The sequence below is a fragment of the Vombatus ursinus genome, unplaced genomic scaffold, assembly GCF_900497805.2.
Source record: "Vombatus ursinus unplaced genomic scaffold, bare-nosed wombat genome assembly UNPS02005236.1, whole genome shotgun sequence".
Classification (NCBI taxonomy): Eukaryota; Metazoa; Chordata; class Mammalia; order Diprotodontia; family Vombatidae; genus Vombatus; species Vombatus ursinus.
In genome coordinates, this window is record NW_020945014.1 from 4,958,952 (window position 1) to 4,980,654 (window position 21,703).

The 21,703-nt window shown below is 37.9% G+C and overlaps 1 protein-coding gene across 1 annotated transcript in view; it reads left to right on the top strand.

Moving 5' to 3' along the window:
* The window catches only part of PTK2 (protein tyrosine kinase 2), a 304,848-nt gene that overhangs the window by 270,651 nt on the left and 12,494 nt on the right, over positions 1-21,703 (top strand). Inside the window, exon 25 of the mRNA XM_027845408.1 lies at positions 16,829-16,891. Within this exon, the coding sequence (XP_027701209.1) occupies positions 16,829-16,891 (63 nt within the window). The remainder of the gene's footprint in view (positions 1-16,828; positions 16,892-21,703) is intronic.

Genomic DNA, 21,703 nt, shown 5'->3' on the forward strand with positions numbered 1-21,703 from the left:
GAACAAGCAAGCAGATAAAATGGCAGTAATCAAATGAAGGAGGCATTAGAATTCAGGGGGATTGGGGAAAAGATTTCTGTAAAAGATAAGATTTTATCTGGAACTTAAAGGAAGCCAGGAGACAAAAACATTCCAGGATGGAGGACAGTCAGTGAAAATGCCTAGAATTGGGAGTGTGTTATGCAAAGCATGGCCAGGAGGCCATTGTCACTGGATTGAATAATATGTGGTAGGGGCAGAGGATGGGGCAGGTTATGAAAGATGTTAAAGGCCTGACAGAAAATTTTATATTTGATCCCAGAGGCAATAGGGATCCATTGACGTTTATTGGGTAGGAAGCTGACGTGTTCAGACTTGTGCTCCAGGAAAATCACTTTGACAGTTAAATGGGGAATGGACTAGAATGAAGAAAGACATGTAGCAGGGAGACCCATCAGCAGGCTATTGCAGTAGTCCAGGTATGAGGTGATGAGGTCCTGTAACGTGGTGGCAGTGTCAGAAGAGAGGGAAAAAGTAAAGTATAGAAAGTTGTTACAAAGGTAAAATCAATGGGCCTTGGCAACAGGTTGGTTACACAGAAGTAAGAAAGAGTAAGGGTCAAGGATAACATCTAGGTTACAAGACTGGTGATTGACCGGATGGTGCTACCTTCCACAGTAATAGGGAAGTTAGGTAGAGAGGAGGTTTAGGAGAAGAGATGAGTTCAGTTTTGGACATGTCCAGTTTAAGATGTCTATGGAACATCCAGTTGAACATCGCTGAGAGGCGGTTGAAAATATGGGATTAGAGATCAGCAGATAGGGCTGAATAAATAAATTTGAGAATCATCAACATTGAGATGATAATCAAATCCAGGGAAGCTGATCAAATCACCAAATGAAGTAGCATGGAGAGAGATGAGGTCCTAAGACAGAACACTGTGGGATACCCATGGTTAGTGGGCTCAAGTTCAATGAAAATCCAACAGGAGAACTGAGAAGGATCAATCCAATGGAAGGAGAATTAGGAGAGAATAATGGCACAGATGAAGAAACTGAGACAAGCGGAGGTTAAATAACTTGCCCAGGGGTGTACCTGAGACCCTTTAGGCAGAAGGAGAAATTGAGGAGTGCGCAAGACAGGTTGCGAACTTGGAACGTTTTAGTCAACAGCAGCTTCTCTTTTTTGGATGTCAGTTAACCGCACTCGTTCTGCCAAGGGCAGCATAGCTTACATATTTCTGATATGCCCCAATGATGATTTCATCCTTTAAAAGGTGGAGGTGGAGGAAGCGACAAGGGAAACTGCAGTTCTGGGTTTTGTCAAACCAATAAAGAACTGATTGTTGAACTAGGAACAGCAGAAACCATGGGAAAAAGTAACCATTCTGCCATAGAGGTATCCTAACATAACATATCACAACAAATGAGGGGGAGCCTAGGCACAGTCTCATATCTACCCTAGATGTGGAGACAGTGATTTTTTTTTTTCCAATCAACGAGCATTTGTTGAGTACCTGCCATGTTCCAGGCACCATGCAAGGCACTGAAGATACAAAGACGAAAGTTAAACAGCTGTCCTAGAGGAGCTTGGTTGTTTGTTTTTTTTTATTTTTCAATTGACAAAAATCTACTTTTTCTCCCTCATACCTGCCTCCCCTCCTTATTCAAAAAAGAAAAGAAAAACAAAACCCCTTTTAACAAATAGGCATATTGAAACAAAAGCAATTCCCATACTGACCACAACAAAAAAAAAATGTGTCTCAATTTGCATACTAGATCCATCACTGCTTTTTCAGGATATATGTGTATCATATTTCATCATTGGTCCTCTGGAATCATGGTTGGTCATTGTGCTGATCAGAGTTCTTAAGCCTTTCAAAGTTGTTCATTTTTACAGTGTTATTGTATAAACTGTCCTGATTCTGGTTCCTTCTTGCATCAGTTCTTGAAGTCTTGGAGGTTTTTCAAAATCATCATTTCTTCCAGCACAATAGTTTTCCATTACATTCATATACCATAATCTGTTCAACTATTTCCCAACTGATAGACGCCTTTAGGTCCTAGGTCTTTGCCATCACAAAAAGAAAAGAAAAGAAAAACAGAAAAAGAAAAAAAGAAGAACTGCTATAAATATTCTTGTACAGGTTTTCCTTTCTACTTTAATCTCTTTTGGGGTATAGACATAGCAGTGGGACAAAGAGTATGGACAGTTTAAGTAACTTTTTGGGTATAGTTCCAAATTGCTTTCCAGAATGGTTTAACCAATTCACAGCTTCACACAGAGTATAGTAAAATTCCTGGTCTGGCTTGGCGGGGGTGGGGTGTTGGTTTTTTACAGGTCTTCTTGCATTTATCATTGTCCTATATTGTCAGCGTTGCCAATCCTGTGTGTCTGAGGTAGAAACTTAAGCTTGTTTTAATTAGTGATTTTGGAGCATTTTTTCAGTTGGCTGTTGATAGCTTAGATATCTTCCTCTGAAAACTGCCTCATATCCTTTGTCTATTGATTAGTTGGGGAATGACTCTTATTGTTATAAATATGAATCATTTCCCTGTATACCTTGGAAATTATATTTATTAAAAAAACACTGCAAAATTTTTCTTCTTCCCATTTATCTGCTTTCTCATTTTGCCTGTATTGGTTTTATTTGTGAAAAGTCTTTTTAACTTTATGTAATCAAAATTGTCTGTTTTATCTTTTATGATTCCCTCTATCCTTGGTTGTGAACTATGCAAATTCATAGATCTAAAAAGTAATTTCTTCCTTGCTCCTCTAATTTTTTGATGAAGTTACCCTTTATGTCTGAGTCATGTATCCATTTAACACTTACCTTGGCATTATGTTGTGAAATATTGAACTAAATCTACTTTCTGCCATCCTGCTTTCCTGTTCTCCCAACAGTTTTTATTGAATAGTGAATTTTTCCTGGGGTCTTTGGGCTTATCAAACACTAGACTACTGTGCTTGTTTGCTTCGGTATTTATAGGTTTTATACCTAATCTGTTCCACTGAGCAGACCTCCATTTTTTTTTAAACAGTAGGAAGTCTTTTTGATGACTACTGCTTTGTAGTATGGTTTGATGTCTGTTACCGCCAGGCCCCATTCCTTCCCATTTCTTTTCATTAATTCCCTTGAGATTCTTGACCTTTTGTTCCTAGAAATGAATTTTTTTTCTATCTCTACAAAGTAACCCCTTGGTAATTTGATTAGTATGGTACTAAAAAAGTAAATTAATTTAGATAGTATTATAATTTTTATTACATTGACTTGGCCTACTCATGAGTAATTAACATTTCTCCAATTATATAGGTCTCCATTTGTGTGAAGAGTGTTTTGTAGCTATATTCATTTAGTTCCTGTGTGTGTCTTGGCAACTCCCAGATATTTTATACTTATAGTGGTTGTTTTAAATGGAATTTTACTATCTCTTCTGCTGGGTTTTGTTGGTAGTATACAAAAATGTTAATGATTTATGAGGATTTAATTTAGGTCTGCACAACCTGCTGCCCACAGGCACCCCAAAGGATTTCAGGCAGCCCTTAAAAATGTAGAGGATTTTGGGCTGCAGGTTGTACAGGCCTGGTTTAATTCATATCCTGCAACTTTGCATAAGTTATTAATTATTTTAATTAATTTAGTGGTCTTTCTAGCATTCTCGAGCAAAACCAAAATATCACCTACAAAAATCAATAATTTTGTTTCTTCTTTGCCTTTGTTTATTCCTTCATTTTCTTTTTCTTGTCTTATTGCTATAACTGGCATTTAGTGGTAATAATGGACATCTTTGCTTCACCCCAATCTTACTAGAAAAGCCTATAGTTTATCCCTGTCACATAAAGTGATGTCTTTTGGTTTTAAATAGATATGACATCTGTCTATAAATATATATCATATTAAGGAAAGACCCTCTTGTTTCTGTGTTTCTACTGTTTTAACAGGATTGGGTGCTGTATCTTGTCAAGAGATTTTTCTGCATCTATTGATAAAATTGTATGCTTTTTGTTCTTATTAACATGGTGTGTTATGTTAATTGTTTACCTGTTATTGAACCAGTCCTGTATACCTGGTCCAACTTGGTCATATTGTATAATCTTTATGATATGTTTCTGTAGTCTCCTTGCTAATATTTTATTCAAAATTTTGGCATCAGTGTTCTTTAGGAATGTTGGTCTATTCTTTTCTTTTTCTGCTTTGATTCTGAGAGAGCAAGTATTGAATGTATCAGGAAAAAAAAGATAGATTTTATCTAGGGACATATTATTTTTCAAAGAAATTTGACCCAGGAAGGAGGCTCTTAAGAAATTCAGAAGACATATAAGGAAAAATGAAAACGACAACAAAAAAAACCCATTCTTATGAGGAAGAGAAAAAAGGGAGCTGCTTAATGAGACAAATGTAGATATACAAGGAAATCATTGATCTTAAGAAGACATATAAAATGTGGAGGCCAGGGCAAGTAACCTAGGATGAAAGAAGGAAGGAAAGAAGGAAGAAAACAAGCATTTATTAAGCACTTACTGTATACCAGTCACTATGCTAAGTGCTTTACAAATATTATCTCATTTTCCCAAACAACCCTGGAGGGTTGATGCTATTATTATCTGCATTTGACAGCTGAGGAAACAGGCATACAGAAGTTGTCACCCAGAGTCTCACGACTAATAAATGCCTGAGGCCAAATTTGAACTCGGGTCTTTCTGCTTCCAGGTCAAGCACTCTATTCATTGTAGTAGGTAGCTACTGTGCTAAAATTGTCTTGATAGCAACTAAGCTGAGTCCAAATAAAGTAACTCTTTTGCTAGTTCAAATAATTTTTTAATATAAAATACCTTCTACTGAATGAGTTTCAGTCACTCTTAATTCTAGTCCTCTCCCTCTCTTGATTATTTCTCATTTATCCTGTACTTAGCTTATTCATGTACAGTTGTTCACATATTTTCTCCCCCATTATATTATAAGCTCCTCAAGGGCAGGGACTGTCTTTTGCCTTTCTTTGCCTATCCCAGGTGCTTAATACTTAATAGTAAGCTCTTAGTAAATCCTTATTAACTGACTGACTAAAGAGGGTAACATAGCTGTAAGTATTGTTTCAGAAGGAGCTGAGAATGGAAATGAATGCTGATAAGGGAGCCAAAAAGCAAGAACTATGTTGTAGACTAGAGAAAAATCAAAGAAAGGATGGGAGCACTATTCAGTTAGCAACAGCATGCTAACTGTGGCAAGGTTGAACTACTTAGTTCCTATTTCCTTGTTCTTTCTTCTAAGGAGAATGATCCTTGAAGGATTTTTTAAAATGGTTACCAGGTAATAGAAATCTATGATATGTGAAGAAATGATCAAGTAGCATCCAACTTTCCTCAAAATTAGTTTGTTGACATATCCAGACAAACTATATCCTCGATTATTGAAAGTACTGGCAGGTACAGTTATTGATTCAGTCCATAAGTGAATTGTGAAAGATTTTGGAGAATGAGGAATTGATACTACAGGAATGGTTAGAGAAAAGAAAACATCCTGATTTTCAAAAAAAAAAAAAGGAACAAGTAGGGAGCCTACAAACTTTAAGTGATCTTGTCTCCTCTTCCTGGCAAAATTCTGGGATCTATTACTAAGGACATGATTTGTGAGTGTTTAGAAAGTAAAATGATGATTCCCCCGCCCCCTCCATGCCCCTCAAAAAAAGATGATTTTATCAAGAATGAGTCATGCCCCAGGCTACATTCTTTATTTGACTGATAACCAGACTGGTAGTTAGGGGAATGTTGTCCTCAGAGAATACTTAGATTTTACTTGACTGTACTGAGATTTTAAAGTACTGACAAACTTTCATTCTGTACTTTTGGATAAGATTTATAGATTTGAGCTAAATGCCAGTATAGTTGAAAGGATTCAGAAATGGATGAAATTATTTGGATCTAGGCATGAATAGCATTTTTGCCAGAATTTAAAATTCCAAAAAGTTTGAAGGGGTAAGCCAGTGTGTCAAGATCCAAAAAGATATTGACAAACTAGAATGGTGGGCAAAATTAAATAAAATGAAATTTGATAATGATAAATGTCTAGCTCCAAAGTTGGTTCTAAAAGGCAGCCTTACAAATAAAGAGGGAAACGTGGTTAGAAATTTACTTTGGAAATGATCAGGAAGGTTTTGTGCATTATGAGCACCACATGAGTCAACAATGTAACACGATAGCCCTCTCCCACCAAAAAACAAAAAAAACAAAAAACCCCACCTCATATTCTCCTAGCCTATGTTGAGATGTTTTTGTTCAGTTGTTTTCAGGCCTGTCCAACTCTTCATGACCCTATTTGGGGTTTTCTTGGCAAAGATACTGGAGTGGTTTGCCATTTCTTTCTCCATCTCATTTTACAGATGTGGAAACTGAGGCAAATAGGGTTAAGTGACTTGTCCAGGGTCACACAGCTACTAAGTGTTTGAGGCCAGATTTTAACTGAAGAAGAGGAGTCTTCCTGACTCCAGGCCCTGCACTGTATCTACTACGCCACCTAGCTGCCCAATATTGAGCGATATAACATCCAAATAAAGAACATAGTAGTTGCTTCATATTCTGCCCTGGTCAAGCTGCACCTAGAATATTCTGGTCAGTTCTGGGAACCATATTTTAGGAAAGACATAGTCAATCTAGAGTATTTCCAAACATGGACAAACAAGTTGGTAAAAGGACTAAAGAACATGCCATGTGAGGATTGATTAAACGAAGTGGGAGTATTTAGTTTGGAGAAGAAAAGATTTCTAAGTATTACAGGGATGTAAATTCTTCAAGGCTGAACATTTATTACCAATATGAATTAGTTCACCTGGCACTGATATTCTAAGTAATTTCTTGTGCCTTAACTCTGGGGATAAGAACTGGAAGATGCCGGAAATGAGACAGAACTAGCCTGGATTTCCAATGCATTTGCCTAGAAATAGAGGAGAAAGTGAGCCAGAATGTAACAATATGACTTTCTTCTTCTTTTTAATTGATAATGATTTAAGTAAGTTTTATCTTTCCTCTGTAGTACTTTCAGTAAAGCCTTTTTTGAACCTCTAAAAAAAAAGAGAGAGAGAGAGAAGACTTGTTTCCTCTACTATCTGAAGAATGAATTCCTCAGGATCTACTTTCTGTAAGATCTGTCATTGTTCACAAGCTTCAAATGAACCCCACCCCATTGCTGATTCACACCTGTTTTGTCTGTCTGCTGCTGACACATTTCTCCCAAAAAATGTATCATGCTTTATCATTGGTTCAGTTAGTCCTTCTATTCACAACAGATCATCCTTATTGCCTGTCTCAAGTTAAATTATGTAAGGCATATGTATATATTGTACAAGCTACCATCAATCACCACATCTGCAGGAAGTAGGTATTCAGACATTAAGTTAATATTAACAGTAAGAATAAGGATGTCAGCAGGATCCGTTAAGCACATTGTCAAATATATTAGCTTAAAACTTAAGACCAGTAAGATATGTCCGGCTGTACTTCACAGAATCATGGAGTTGTCAGAACTTCAAAGGTCATCTAGTTAAGCTCATACCTGAACAAAAATCTTCTCCCAGTATATCCAACAAATCATCCTCAAGCCTTGTCTTGAAGTCTTCCAAAAGGGGGAACCCACTACTTCCCAATTAGCCTATTCTACTTTTGTATGACCTAGTTGTTCAGAAGTTTTTCTTACAGCAAACTTAAATTTGCTTCTTTATGACTTCCACCCATTACTTGTACTTCAGGCTCTGGGGCCAAGCAGAATAATTCTAAAATGCTCTTCCATGTGATAGTGCTTCAGATACTTGAAGATGCCTGTCATGTCCCTCTTCAGTATTCTCTTCAACTGTTCCTCATGTGGCATGATCTTGAGGTACTTTACCATCATGGTTACCTTCCTCAGGATACTCTCCAGCTTGTCAATACCCTTCCTAAAATATGGCACGTAGTACTGAATACTACTCCATAAGTGATGGCGCCGTATCAGAAGGGAGAAAGATGATCACCTCTCTTGTCCTGGACAGTGCATTTCTTAAAGCAGCCTAAGATCACATTGACTTTCTTGGCTACCCTTATCATACTGTTCATGTGAAGCTTTAGGTACACTTTTTTAAAGGCCCAGACTTTTTTCAAAGAAACTGCTGTCTAGCCTTGCCTCTTCTGTCTCAGTATTGTGAAGGTGGTTTATTTCATCCAAATGTAAGATTTTATAGGAAAGACATTAGATATTCATCCTACTGGATACAATCCAATGTTCTACCCAGTTCAAGAGTTATTTCAATCCTGATTTCCATCCAAGATATCAGCAATTCCAGTTAGCAGTTAGCTAATTCCAATGAGCAGTTTTGTCTCCTCAGAACCCTGTCATTATCAGGGGTCATAGAGTGAGTCTAATAAACACAGGGCCTGGGAGTGGTTTTGTGATGTTTTGAAGATATTTAAAGAAGGAAGAAAAGGGAAGGGAGAAGTAATACACTAAGAGGGAAAAAGGAGAGGGTAATGGCAATTATCTCACATAATTTGGGTGTGTAAGTAGAAGACTATACACTGTATCCTATGATTAGGCACTGGGCAAGGGAAAGAGAAGAAGGACAGTAGAGCAGAAAGAGATCGAATCAAACTAGAGCATATGTGCTAAGCACATTCCTCTCTACCCACTCTCTCTTCTGTCTAAAGATAGAATGAGAAACTCATCAATGCAGTGGATAGTCATGGTTCCAGAAAATTTGTAATGAAATTTGCTACCCACTTCCTTACAGATTAGTGTGAATAATGAATTCCCTGAAGTATACTATTTGTATATCTAATTTGTACTATTTAAAGTTATAATTATATAAAATATTGCAATTTATTCCAATCCAATGGAAATATGCAGTGTGAATACAAATAATGGGACCATTTCAGGGAGATTCATTATTTGGTCCCAGTTGGGACCTAGCTGACATGGCCAATGTGGGAATGTTTTGCTTGACTAAGCATATTTGTCACAAAAGTTTTCTCTCCCCCTACCCCTGGGTTTTTGGTTTTTGTTTTTGTTTTTTTCTGATAGAGGAAAGATAGGCAGGAGAGAAGGCAGATTTCAGTCGTTGAAAAAGTTAGGTTTTCAAAAATGTTTGTTGGCTTAAATTGAGTTGCAAATATCTTAAATGATAGTCAAGATTTAAACAGATCTTGAACAGGGTGGAACACTGTGCTGAATCCAGCAAAATGATAGTCTAATCCTTCCCCTGTAAAATCTCACATTTGGTTGAAATAAATCACATTCACAAGGCAGAAGCAGAATGACTAGACAGCAATTTCTTTGAAAAAGATCTGGGCCTTTTAAAAATTATATTAAAAATTATACAGAATCATGCAGTAGCCAGAAAAGTCAGTGTAATTATAGTCTGCCTGAAGAAATGCCAGGACAAGAGAGGTGATCTCCTTATTTCCTTCTGCTGTGGCACAGCCACATCTAGAGTATTGTGTTCAGTACTGGGTGCCATATTTTAGGAAGAGTATTGTCTTTCCATGTTAAAATGTCAACGGTTTATCCTCAGTTAGTCCCTTATGATTGTTTCTTCTTATTTACCTTTTTATGTTTCTTAGACTCCTGTGTTTGTATTTCAGAGTTTCTATGAAACTCTAGTCTTTTCATCAGGAATGCATGGAAGTCTTCTAATTTCATTAAATTGTAGAATTGTACTCATATAGAATTTATAGAATTGTATATATGTACACAGAATTGTACTTATCTTTGGTGAGTTAATTATTCTTGACTGTAAACCTTTATTCTTTGCTTTCTGAGATATTGCATTTAAGCTGCTACATCTTGTTATATAATAATTAAAATAATAGCTAACATTTATATAGCACTTTGTGCCAGCCACTGTGCTAAGTGCTTTACAATTATTATATCATTCAATCCTCAAAAAAAAGACCCTGAGAGGTAGGTGCTATTATTATCCCCATTCTGCAGATGAGAAAACTGAGGAAGAGAGAGACTAAGCGACTTGCCTGTGCTTATATAGCTAATAAATGTCTGAGACCAAATTTGAACTCCAGCCTTCCTAACTTTAGGCACAGCACTCTATCCATTCTGCCACCTACTGTCTACACTGTGGCTTCTTGGTAATTAAATTCTTTCTGACTGCTTACAGTAATTTCTTTTTTGACCTGGAAGTTCAAAATTTTAGCTTTAATGTTCCTGGGAATTTTCATTTTGGAGTTTATGTAAGGAGGCAAGTGGTGGATTCTTTCTATTTTTACTTTACCCTCTGGTTCTGAGAAGTCTGGGCAGTTTTATGATTTCTTGAAATATGATATCTTGGCTTTTTTTTTTTTCATCATCATAGCTTTCGGGCAGTTTAGTGATTCTTAAATTATCTCTCCTTGATTTGTTTTCCAGGTCGCTTGTTTTATACTTTCTTCTCTTTTATCAATCTTTTGATCCAACTGATATTTAGTACATTCCAGTTTTCAAGGATTCCAATTGCTTGGATAAAGTTTTATACCATGTTGCAAAACAGTTAATTCTTTTCTCCACAGCTCTCATTTCTTTTCCAATTTTTTCCTCTCGTACTCATTCATTTATTTTTCAGTTGTTTCCAACAATACTCTCCTTTCATTTATAAAATAATTTTTAACCCTTTTTTGCTTCATGTCTTCCAGGAATTCAAGTTGAAGTTATGAGCTCGTGCTATATTTTTCTTTGATGTCTTTGCTTGCAGATATGTTAGAATCATTCTCTTGTTCAGAGTTTGTTTCTTGAGCATCCCTGTTACCCTAATATTCATTTATTCTTTCTTCCAGCTGTACTTCCTAACTTCAGACTTTGTTTTAGGGCCAGGTTCTGTGCATTTTGGGAAGGAAATGGTCCCATTCTGTGTCCTCTTGGCTCTGGTTCCTGCTTTCTTAGGGTATCGAGTGTTGTATTGTTCCAGGATCTTAGAGGGAGCTCATGCTGGGGACCTCCAAACTTTTAATGTTTCCAAAGCAGTTTGATTCAGAACAGAGCCTTAGTGCTTAACTTCTGGTCTGATCTCTGCAAATTCCTGACCTAGTGAATACAGGAAAAGAGTATACGTTTGTATGCTTCCTGTTATGTGTCAGGTACTGTGCTAAGCACTTTTTACAAATATTCTCTTATATGATCCTCACAACAGTCCTGAGAGGTGTGTGTTATTATTAGCCCAAGTTTATAGTTGAGGAAACTGAGGCAACCAGAAGTTAAATAATTTGCCTAGGATTTTATAGCTGATAAGTACCCGAGGCTGGATTTTACTTCAAGTCTTCCTGACTCCAGGCCCAGCTCTCTGTCCACTCTGCCACCAGCTGCCTTGAAACCTAGCTGACCTAGGTTTGGGCCTGAGCAATGCAACTGTTGTTTTTCCCCACTTTCAGGTGCTAGTAGACTGCTACTAGACTCAGCCACTAGTAGTCAGCTGGAAAGTTTTGCAGATTCCCCTTTTGTCTGGCCTTCCTAACCGAGTTATTCTGTTGAAGGCTTCAGACTGATCTGGGGACTGGATCTAAGACCCTCTTCCACTCCTATGATCAGAACCCATATAGCTGGTACTTGCTTCAGTACTTAGGAAGCTCAGTACACAGCCGAGGGCCATAGATTCCTCCCTACCCTGGACCACCATCCCTAGGTGCAGTTCTTTTCCAGTCTTCACTGGATCTCTGACCTAGCAGTAGACAGTGAGCAACAGTTACCATTTCACACCTGTTCCCGCTCCCTGTATAGTGTCAAGTCCCACTGTGTCAGTTCTTTTCTTGCCCTGGTGTATAGCCACAGGCATTCCCTGGTACAATCCCTGCATGGAGTGCTGCATTCAGCCTTCCCTGGCTCTACCCAGTCCCCAGTGTCTACAGACTCTTTGTCTCCTTATGCCCACCTGGGCTGGAATTTTTTTCTTAAATTTCCCGATCAGAAATTGGTCTGATGCATTTTCTAGATGTGCTTTGTGGAGTAGTTGTTGGGGAGAGCTCAGCTGTACTACTGATCTACTACTGCTACCCAACTAGCATTTCAGCAGCGCTTTCAATGTGCAAGACATTGTGCTAGGAATGCAAAGACAAAAACAAAAAAAATAGTCCTTGCCTTCAAGGAAGCTACATTTTACTCAAAGAATACTACATGTAAAAGATGGAGCAGAACTAGGAGAAAAAATTTATATAATAACAACATTATAAAGAAAAACAATTTTGAAAGACTTAAGAACTCTGGTCAACTTCGGTGGTCCACCTTGACTTCAGAGAACTCATAATGAAACATGCTATCTGCCTCCTGACAGAAAGGTGATAGACTGAAGGTGCTGATTAAGAAATATGGAGGGGAGAGGAGGGAGGCAAAGTAGGAATTTAGTTTGCTTGACTGTGTATTTGAGTCAGTCAGTAAGTCTTCATTAAGTGCCTACTATGTGTCAGGCACTGTACTAAGCACTAGGGATACAAAGAAAGGCAAAAGACGGTCTGCTGTCAAGGAGCTCACGGTCCAGTGTGGGGTATCATAAGGAAACAAATATGTACAGACAAATTATAAACAGTAAATGGGAAATTATCAACAGAGAGAAGGCACTAGAATCAAGAGGGATCAGGAAAAGCTTCTTGTAGAAGGTGGCATTTTTGGTGGATCTTGAAGGAAACCAGGAAAGAGGGGTGAAAGAAAGGAAAAAAGATAGATTTTTGTTAATTGAAAAAAACCATTAAACTTAAGGGGAAAAGAAGAGAAAAGGCTACCTTTAGGAAAAAAAAGAAAACAAGCATTTACTAAGTGCCTGCCAAGTGCCAGGCACTGTGCTAAGCACTTTACAAATATTTCATCTAATCTCACAACAACCCTGAGAGGTAGGTGCTATTATTATCCCCATTTTACAGCTAAGGAAACTGAAGCAAACAGCAGTTAAGTGGCTTGTCCAAACTGATACAGTGTCTGAGGCCGGAGTTGAAGTCATCTTTCTAACTCCAGGGCCACTACACTATACGCTGCACCACCTAGCTGCCTCTAAGAGGTAGTACATAAACTAAAGTAGGACTTCTACGAGATGGAGGAGGAAATTCATTCTAGTCATGTTAAGACAGCGTGAGTCAAAGGCAGGGACAGAGGAGATGGCATGCCCAGTTTGAGAAACAGTTATGTCATCTACTTTTCCCGGAAAGAATGAAGAGGAATAATGTGAAATAAGCCAGGAAGTGTAAACTAGAACCAAACCAGACTACAAAGGACATTAAAAACCAAAGCGAGTTTATATTTTATTTAAGAAGCAATTGGAAGCCACTGACAGTTCTCAGGGGTACAACATGGTAAATCCTTGATTTAGGAAGATTATTTTGTCAGCTGTTTGGAGGATAGACGAAAGAGAGGACACTGGACTTCCAGAATCCAAGTATGAGGCTATTGATTTCATATAGACATGAGATGATAAAGACCTAAAACGAGTAATAGCCATAAGAGTGGAGAGAGGGAAATGAATGCAAGAAATGTGGAAATTGAATCAAGATTTGGCAACTGTTTGGGCATAGGAGTGAGGAAGTGAGGAGTCAATATTGACTGACATTGTGGACCTTGGTAACTGGACATGGTCATGGGCATACCTTCTGTGGACACAGAGAAGTTAGGAGAAGAGGGTTTGTCTTCATTTGTGGGTTTTGGGGGATGGGGAATTGATAGTGAATTCTCTTTGTTATCAGTTCTCTATTAGCCATTTTGTTCTAGCCTTTCCAGAAAGATTACTCTCCTTAGCAGAGAAAACAAAAGTAAAATTTAAGTTGACTAGTTCTACCTTGTACCTATTATGAGTTATCATCATCCCATCAAACTCTTTTCCCCAGTACAGCTTTTAAGTCTTTAGCTTTCCTCACCAGCCTCAGTTCATTCTGATACTATTTCATAAATCATGCATATAACACTTGTATATTCATCTTCTTTTACCTACCCCTGCTTCTATCTTCTGTACATGCCTTTTTTTTTTTTTTGGTCAATCTAAGTTGCTTGGTGAATTCCCTCTGTTAAGCACATCCATGTCCTCAGACCATTACTGCTTTTGCTCCTCATCAGAATTTCTTCTCTTTTTGTCTTCAGAACCCCATTGTTGAGAGCTTCTCAACCCTCTGGGGATAACTTCCCCTGTAGAATTTTAGTCCATAGGATCTATCCTTCTTCTGAGCACTTTGAAACCTCATGTCATAATAGCTATGGTGCATAACAGATTCTTTCATCTTCCTTGTTTGTGAGAATCAAAACCTGAATACGATTTCCCCTTCTTTGTACTTCCACCTTTTGAAGGATGAAGTTATCATTCTGGTCACCAAGGTTCACAGTTCTGTCATGCTTGACTCTTCGTTTTCTTTCACACGCCTACTGTGTCCATTCAGTTGTTTGACTGATTAACAAGAAATCACATTAGTATATCGTGATTATTTACTACCATATGTCACTTTGTACCATCTTATTTCATTTCTACCATCTTATTTCACTTAATGTACACAGCTACCCTCTGAAGTAGGTATTGCAAGGATTGTTATTCCACTTTTGTTGTTGAGCGAATTGAAACCCAAAGAAAGTAAATAATGTGTCCAGGGCCAAAAGGTAGTAAATGAAAGAGCCAGCACTTGAAGCCAGATCATCTGGCTCCCAAGTCCAGTGTTCTGGTCTTTGGTTTGGGTCAGTTCCTGTGAGGAAAGCAGTTCAGTAAAAGAAATACTAATAGTTAATCTTATTGAACTGGAATTTACTTACATGTAAAATTTATCAATTTGATGTGCACAAACTTTAGAGATAATAAATTCAAGAAACAAGGTAAATTTGATCAAGAAAATCAGTACTCAAAATTATACTAGTTGTGGTCAAAATTAATTTTTTTTATGTATACATTAGGATCCCCAAGTTTGGGGAAAATTCATCCAGGCTTTCCATAAATTCGTACTTTCATAAAATGTGTGCTTAGGCCATTTTTTAAGCACCAAAATTAGAGGCTCTGGTACACAAATAAAAAGATGAGTCTGATCCCTTCCAAGATTAAAATCCTCTTGTGATGTTGGGCCACATTAAGAAGTATAACCTTGGGGCAGCTACGTGGTGCAGTGGATAGCACTCCGGCTTTGGAGTCAGGAGGACCTGCGTTCAAATGTGACCTCAGACACTTGATACTTACTAGCTGGGTGACCCTGGGCAAGTCACTTAACCCTGATTACCTCACCACAAGGCAAAAAGAAAAAAAAGTGTAACCTCCAGGAATAAGGTGAAACTGCTTTAGTCATATTTTATCTGAAGTGTTGGGTTTGGTTCTATATGCCACAGTTTAGGGAGGACATTGGTTAGTTAGAATACAAAGGATGGCAACTACAATGGAGGGGAATTCTGAGACCACATCCCAAGAAGGAACCCTGGTTCCTGGTTAGCCTGGAGATTGGAAAACTCAGGGAGGACATGATAGTTCTTTGCAAGTACTTGGAAGGTCTATCATTTGGAAGATGGATTAGATCACGTTTCTGCTTAACCTCAGAGGGCAGAACTAAGGAATTCAGGCCATCCAAAAATGAAATGGACTGGCCGAGGACGTAGTTGTGTCATCCCCATAGCCACTAAACTCCAGTGACTCCCTGTCACCTCCAAGATCAACTGCATAATACTCTGTTTTGTTTTCAGAGCCCTTCATAGCCTAGGCCCAGGTCTCCTACCTTTCCAGTCGTGTTAAACTTTACACTGTACCACATCCTCTTTGATCCAGTAACCGTGGCCTGCTAGCTGTTGCACAAATAAGACTGTCCATCTCTGGGCTCCAGGCATTTTCTCTGTCCATCCTGCAGGCTTGGAATGCTCTCCCTCCTCATGTCTGCCTCTTAGCTTTTCTGGCTTCAAGTCCCAGCCAAAATCCCATCTTTTATGAGAAGCCTTTTCCAATGCCCCTTAATGCTAGAGCCTTCCCTCTGTCAGTCATCTTCAATTTATCGTGTATATATCTTATTTTTATATGTTCGTTTTCATGTAGACTGTGCACTCCTTGAGAGTAGGCCTCTCTTTGTATCCCCAGTGTTTAAGCACAATGCCTGGCACGTGTAAGCTCTTAATAAATGCTCACTAACTGGCTGGTGGACTGAGTCAGTTTGCCTCATCAAGGCTTCCCACAGAGACTGATTGTCAGGTGGACTGTAGTTGAGATCCTCCTTGGGGTAGGGGTTGAAACAGATGAACTCTGAATGTCTGTGCTTTTGTTGTGTGCGTTCCAAGACTGGAAAGAATCTGTTATCTCAGAGGGGTTTTGTTATGGATGTTCTTTAGTTATACTTGGTTTTGTGTTTTTAGTCCCTCCCCTAAAATGTCATGTAAACTAGCTTGTTCATTCTAGTAACAGTAAAGCTTGTTTACTCTTAGAACCTAGAGAAAGATTAGATCCAGCTTTTTTATGAGCTTTCTGGATCCTGGATGTCATTTTCAATGAAATTGGCCCCATTTGCCATTTTAGCAAAACAGCTCAATTCACATAAGCTTACTCCTTGCTAGGAACAGCAATGAATGTGCCATATTTCTAATCTTAAGCTCAAATTTTTTCTCTTGTTAGAAAGAAAACATATCCCCTGTGAAAGTGCTTGGCTGCCACAAAGTGAAATAAAATGATGATTTTCCCAGTTGTTACATTGGGGCAATGATGTAGTCAGCATTTGTGTAAGCATGCCTGTGCAGACAGTGATAAGGGCACTTTGCAATGTTTATATTGCTATATATTTCTAAAACTGGGTAAGTTCAGCTGACTTGGTTCACAAGTTTATTTTCCTGGCTCTGGGAGGCATTTAATACACAGGTATTTATTTCAATTTTGCATATTGTTTTGTAAATCAGAACGTGAAACTGTGGGGGTTTTCTGTTTTCTAGAAACCTGATGTGAGGCTCTCTCGAGGCAGCATTGACCGAGAAGATGGAAGTCTTCAGGGTCAGGTAAGCAAATACAAAAAGAGTTTTTGATCTGTTTTTTTTTTAATTTCTAATTTAACATGGATCAAAGTTTGCCATGTAAAATTTTCAAAATTGTCAGGATTTCTAATGTGAGGCCAAGAACTCAAATGCTATGGAATGAAAATTCCTTCTGTAGCCAAAATAATTAAAAGTCCAGATTTTTCACATAAAACTCAAGAAATGTAGTTGGCAATATATTAACATGAGGGGCCTTTCAACAAACAATAAACTGATTTTTTTTGTGTCTTAACAGAATATATGCGCTGTGCATATGATTACTGATTCTATGTAGAAAGTTGTATGGCATATACTCAAATTTCCTGTCACTATGAGATCATGAGAGCTTCCAACATCTTGACTTTATGTAGAAACAGCATGAAAATTAAACTTGTTCACATAGCATTTTTCCTTCTTGGCATTCCCCTAAGAGATACCTAAAATTCTCCTTATGAGAAAGAGTTTGAGGTAATTTCAAATATGTTTCTCATCTGATATAAATGCTGATTTTTATAATAATGAAAGAATGTTTATTTCCATAAACAGATGCAGTCAAATGTACACAGGTGTCCTTTCTAATAAGAAATTGAATTTGCCTTTCTCTGTTCCATCAATTGCTTTAGAGATGGGATCCAGAGAAGATATCTGAATCAAAATAAATCAGTTTGCACACACACATACATACACATACACACACACACACACATACACATACACATACACATGTATTTATAGACCACACTGTGAACTATTATAACTGATCAACTTTAGTCTAGCCCACTCCATTTTAATTGTAACACAGCAAACAAAAACAGAAGATTGCCTTTACCACTGAGCACTTTTAATAGGATACTATATTATTTCTTATATATTTGTTCTGTGACTTCACTTTCCCACTGCACAGGGACACCTTCCTTATTCTCTACCCACCCCCCCACCTGGTCCATCTCTTAGTGTTTCTGAAGGAAGTTTCTCAATTTTGCTCCACTGATTTGAGATTAGTCAACAAGCATTTATTAAATGCTTACATTGTGTTGAGTTCTGGGAACATAAAGAAAAGCAAAAGCATAGTACCCTGTTTCAAGGAGCTCCCATTGTAATAGAAAATAAAACATACAAATAACACCATACATGTGTGCACACACACACATGCACACAATATTGTGAAGGTAGAAACAGTAAGAATGGTCAGTAGACTCAATCCATGAGGTGAGTGTGAGTGAAGATTCAAGGATGACACCAAGCGTGGGTGGCTGGGAGAATGATAGTACCTTTGGTGGTAATAAGAAGTTAGGAAGAGGTTGAGGGAAAAGAGGAGGTCTGTTTTGGAAGTGTCTTGGCTCTCCTCCTACATGTTATTTCCCTTCTTAGTCTCCTCTGTTAGATCATCATCTGTATCCTGCTAACATATTGTATGTATATCCTAAGATACCCTGGGCCCTCTTCTCCTTTCCCTTTACACTAATGGTATCAAACAGAAACAGGAGACATCAAATCATACATAAAGATATCTGCAGATATATGTGTGGCATTAGAATGCCACATATCAACATTATCTATGTTTTATTGTATTTTTATTTCTTTCATTAAATCTTTCCCAGTTACATTTTAATCTGGCTCAGCCACGCACAGGAGTGCTCTGCACGTTTGACATCTGTGCTCTCTTGGTAACTTCATCATCTTCCATGGATTCAGTTATTATCTCAATGCAAATGGTTTCACAGATCTGTATATCCAGTCATTGAACTTCATATTACCAACTACCTATTAAACAGCTAAACTGAATGTCCCATGCATCTCAGATTCAACATGTCCTAAAGAAAACTCATTATCTTGTCCCCTACACCCAACCCTATTTCTAACTTCCTTATTTCTGTCAAGGGCACCATGTGTGCCTCAAACCTTAATTCTTTAACATCCATTACCCAACATATGTAATGTTTGCCAAATATCCACATCTCTCCTATCTGTATCCTCTCTGCCTACACACACACACCACCCTCATTCGAATTCTCATCACTTTTCACTCTTACAGTAGCTTCCTAATTCATATACTTGTTCCCACTCTCTCCACTGTCCAATTCAACCTCCACAAAAATGCCAAAGGGATAGTCCTAAAACAGCTGTGTTCTTCCCATGATAATAAACTCCACTGGCTCCCTAGAAGCCCGAGAGTAAACACCAACTTCTCTTAATCATTCTAAGCCCTTCATAGTTAGTCTAATTCCAGACTGCCTTACCAGATTTACTTTGCATTACTTCTCTTCATGCACTCTATAGTCCAGCCAAGCTGACCTTCTTGCTGCTCTAAACACAGAACTTTCCATCTCTCATCTCCATGCCTTTGCACAGGCTGTGCTCCAGGCCTTACCTCCCCCTTTTAGAATCCCTAGTTTCTATCAAAGCTGAGTTCTGACTACATGAGACCTTACCTGATTCCCTGTAGCTACTCCTCCTAAAATTATTTTGTATATGTTTTGCAGATGCTAATATGTATATGTGTTGTTTCCTTTGATTGAATATAACCTCATTGTGGAAGAAGGGAAACAAGCATTTATTAAGTGCCTTCTACATACCATGCATTGTGTTGTGGTTTTCCAAATATTATCTAATTTGATCCTTACAACAACCCTAGGTGCTGCTATTATAATCCCCATTTTTCAGATAAGAATACTGAGGCAGGCACTTTAAATGACTTACCCGGCCACACAGCTAGTAAGAGTCTAAGGCTGGATTTGACCTAGATCTTCCTGTCTCCAGGCCCAGCATTCTCTCCACTGCCACACGGATGCCTTAGCATCTAACATAGCATCTAGCACATAGTAGGCACTTAATAAATTCTCTCTGGTAGACTATCATTTTTCTGACATAATAGAACAGAGATTTTAGAGTTAGAAGGGACATTAGAGATTATCTAGTTCAGAGAAATAAATAAAAATACAATAAAACATAGGTAGGGTTAATTTGTGATTTTCTAAATCAATATGGGGCCCTTGAGAATCCATTTCTATTTGAGTGTGATAAGACTACTTTAATCTGACAACCTTACTTTGCAGATGAGGAAACTAGTAAATAACAGAGCCAAAATTTGCTCCTAAATCCTCTGACTTAGAATCCAGTGCTCTTCTCCCTAGCTCAAAAGGAATATTAATAAACCTCTGCAAGGTGTTAGGTGTCATGAAAAAGGAATTAAAAGTACTTAAATGCCTATTAAAAGCAAGGTGCCACACACTGGGAGATAGACAAATTGACACACCCTAATTTGAGTAGATTGTCCCTTTCTGTTATAAGAAGGAGGAGATGTACCATAAGGAGTAGCAGTTCTAATTAACAGCCCTTCAGAGTTGGCAGGGCAAATGCTGCTTTATCTATTTTATAAGTGAGCTATATGGCTATGGACCAGTCATTGAATCTCTCCAAGACTATAAATTATAGCCACCCAAGTTTTGAAAGATTTATAGATAAGAAAACTGAGGCTCAGAGAGGTAAATGATTTGCCCAAGGCCACGTAGCCAGAAAGTAAAGATACAGGATTCAGACATGTCTCCTGACTCCAAATTCAATGTTTTCCCCTATCCATGCTATCCCACAACCTAGTGGTTTGATTACTTAGCTGATAGATGATAACTTTATTGTGGATCATTAGCTAATGATCCACAGTGTCAGTGAGGAATGTCAGTGAGGGCCATTTATAGTATTAATAATAATAGCAATAACTAATATTTACATATCGCTTTAAGATTTTTTTAAGGTACTCCACATATTATTTCATTTAATACTGAGAACAACCCTTGAGGTAGGTGCTGTTATTATCCCCATTTTACAGATGAGGAAACTGAAGCTGAGAGATGTGTTTAAAAAAAAAAAAACTTGCCTGGGGATACACAGCTCATAACTGAATTCCAAATTCAACACTGTCCACTCTGCCACTTAATTTAGCTAGAAGGTCATAGGATCATAGACTTAAGAACTGGAAGGAATCTCAGATGTCCAACTTCCTCATTTCCAGATGAAACTCAGGCCCATAGAAGTTAAACGACTTAGCACTTTATTGTCTCTGTATTAGAACTAAGGTCCTTGGGAGTAGGAATTGTACTTGTATCTCTAGTCCCTAGTACAGTGCTTGGCACATAGTAAACACTTGATAAACTCTTGTTGACTGATTGGTTAGCCAAGGTCACACAAATAGTAAGTGATCAAACCTAAATCCTCGGATTCCAAATCCCACTGGCACAATCTGCAAGCCACTAAGAGTAGATGATGGCCAGTAATTCCACCAGTTGGGTGTGCGTAAAGACAGAAAAATAGTGTCAACCAAATTGTCTGTGCTTACAACCAACATTAAAAAAAAGGTTTTAGGTCAAAGGGACCAATTTAAATCCATTTACATAGCCGATTTAATAAGAATCACAATAAAGATACTGAGATCAAAGAAAAACAACATGGTTTTTTTTTAAGAATTTTTTAAAGAATATACCTTATGAACTCATTCCAGACCTGTTTTACCAATTGTCTTTAGCTGGTTTTAAATAGTGGTTCACCCATGAGATACTATCTCAGAATTTTTAAGTCTGTTTCATAAGATTTGAGTTGGGTTTTCATTCTCAACATAAAAGGCTAAAATAGGTGCCCAACATATTTCAAAATATTTTAATAATCAGTCCTATACCAGTGGAGAGATTGTAACTACTATGAAGTAGTTTGCTATCAGAATCTTCATTAAGCAGAATTGCTGCTCCTAAAGCTTTGAGAGATCTGTGATATATAGTAACAGTCTTGAATTAGATGTATTTAAAT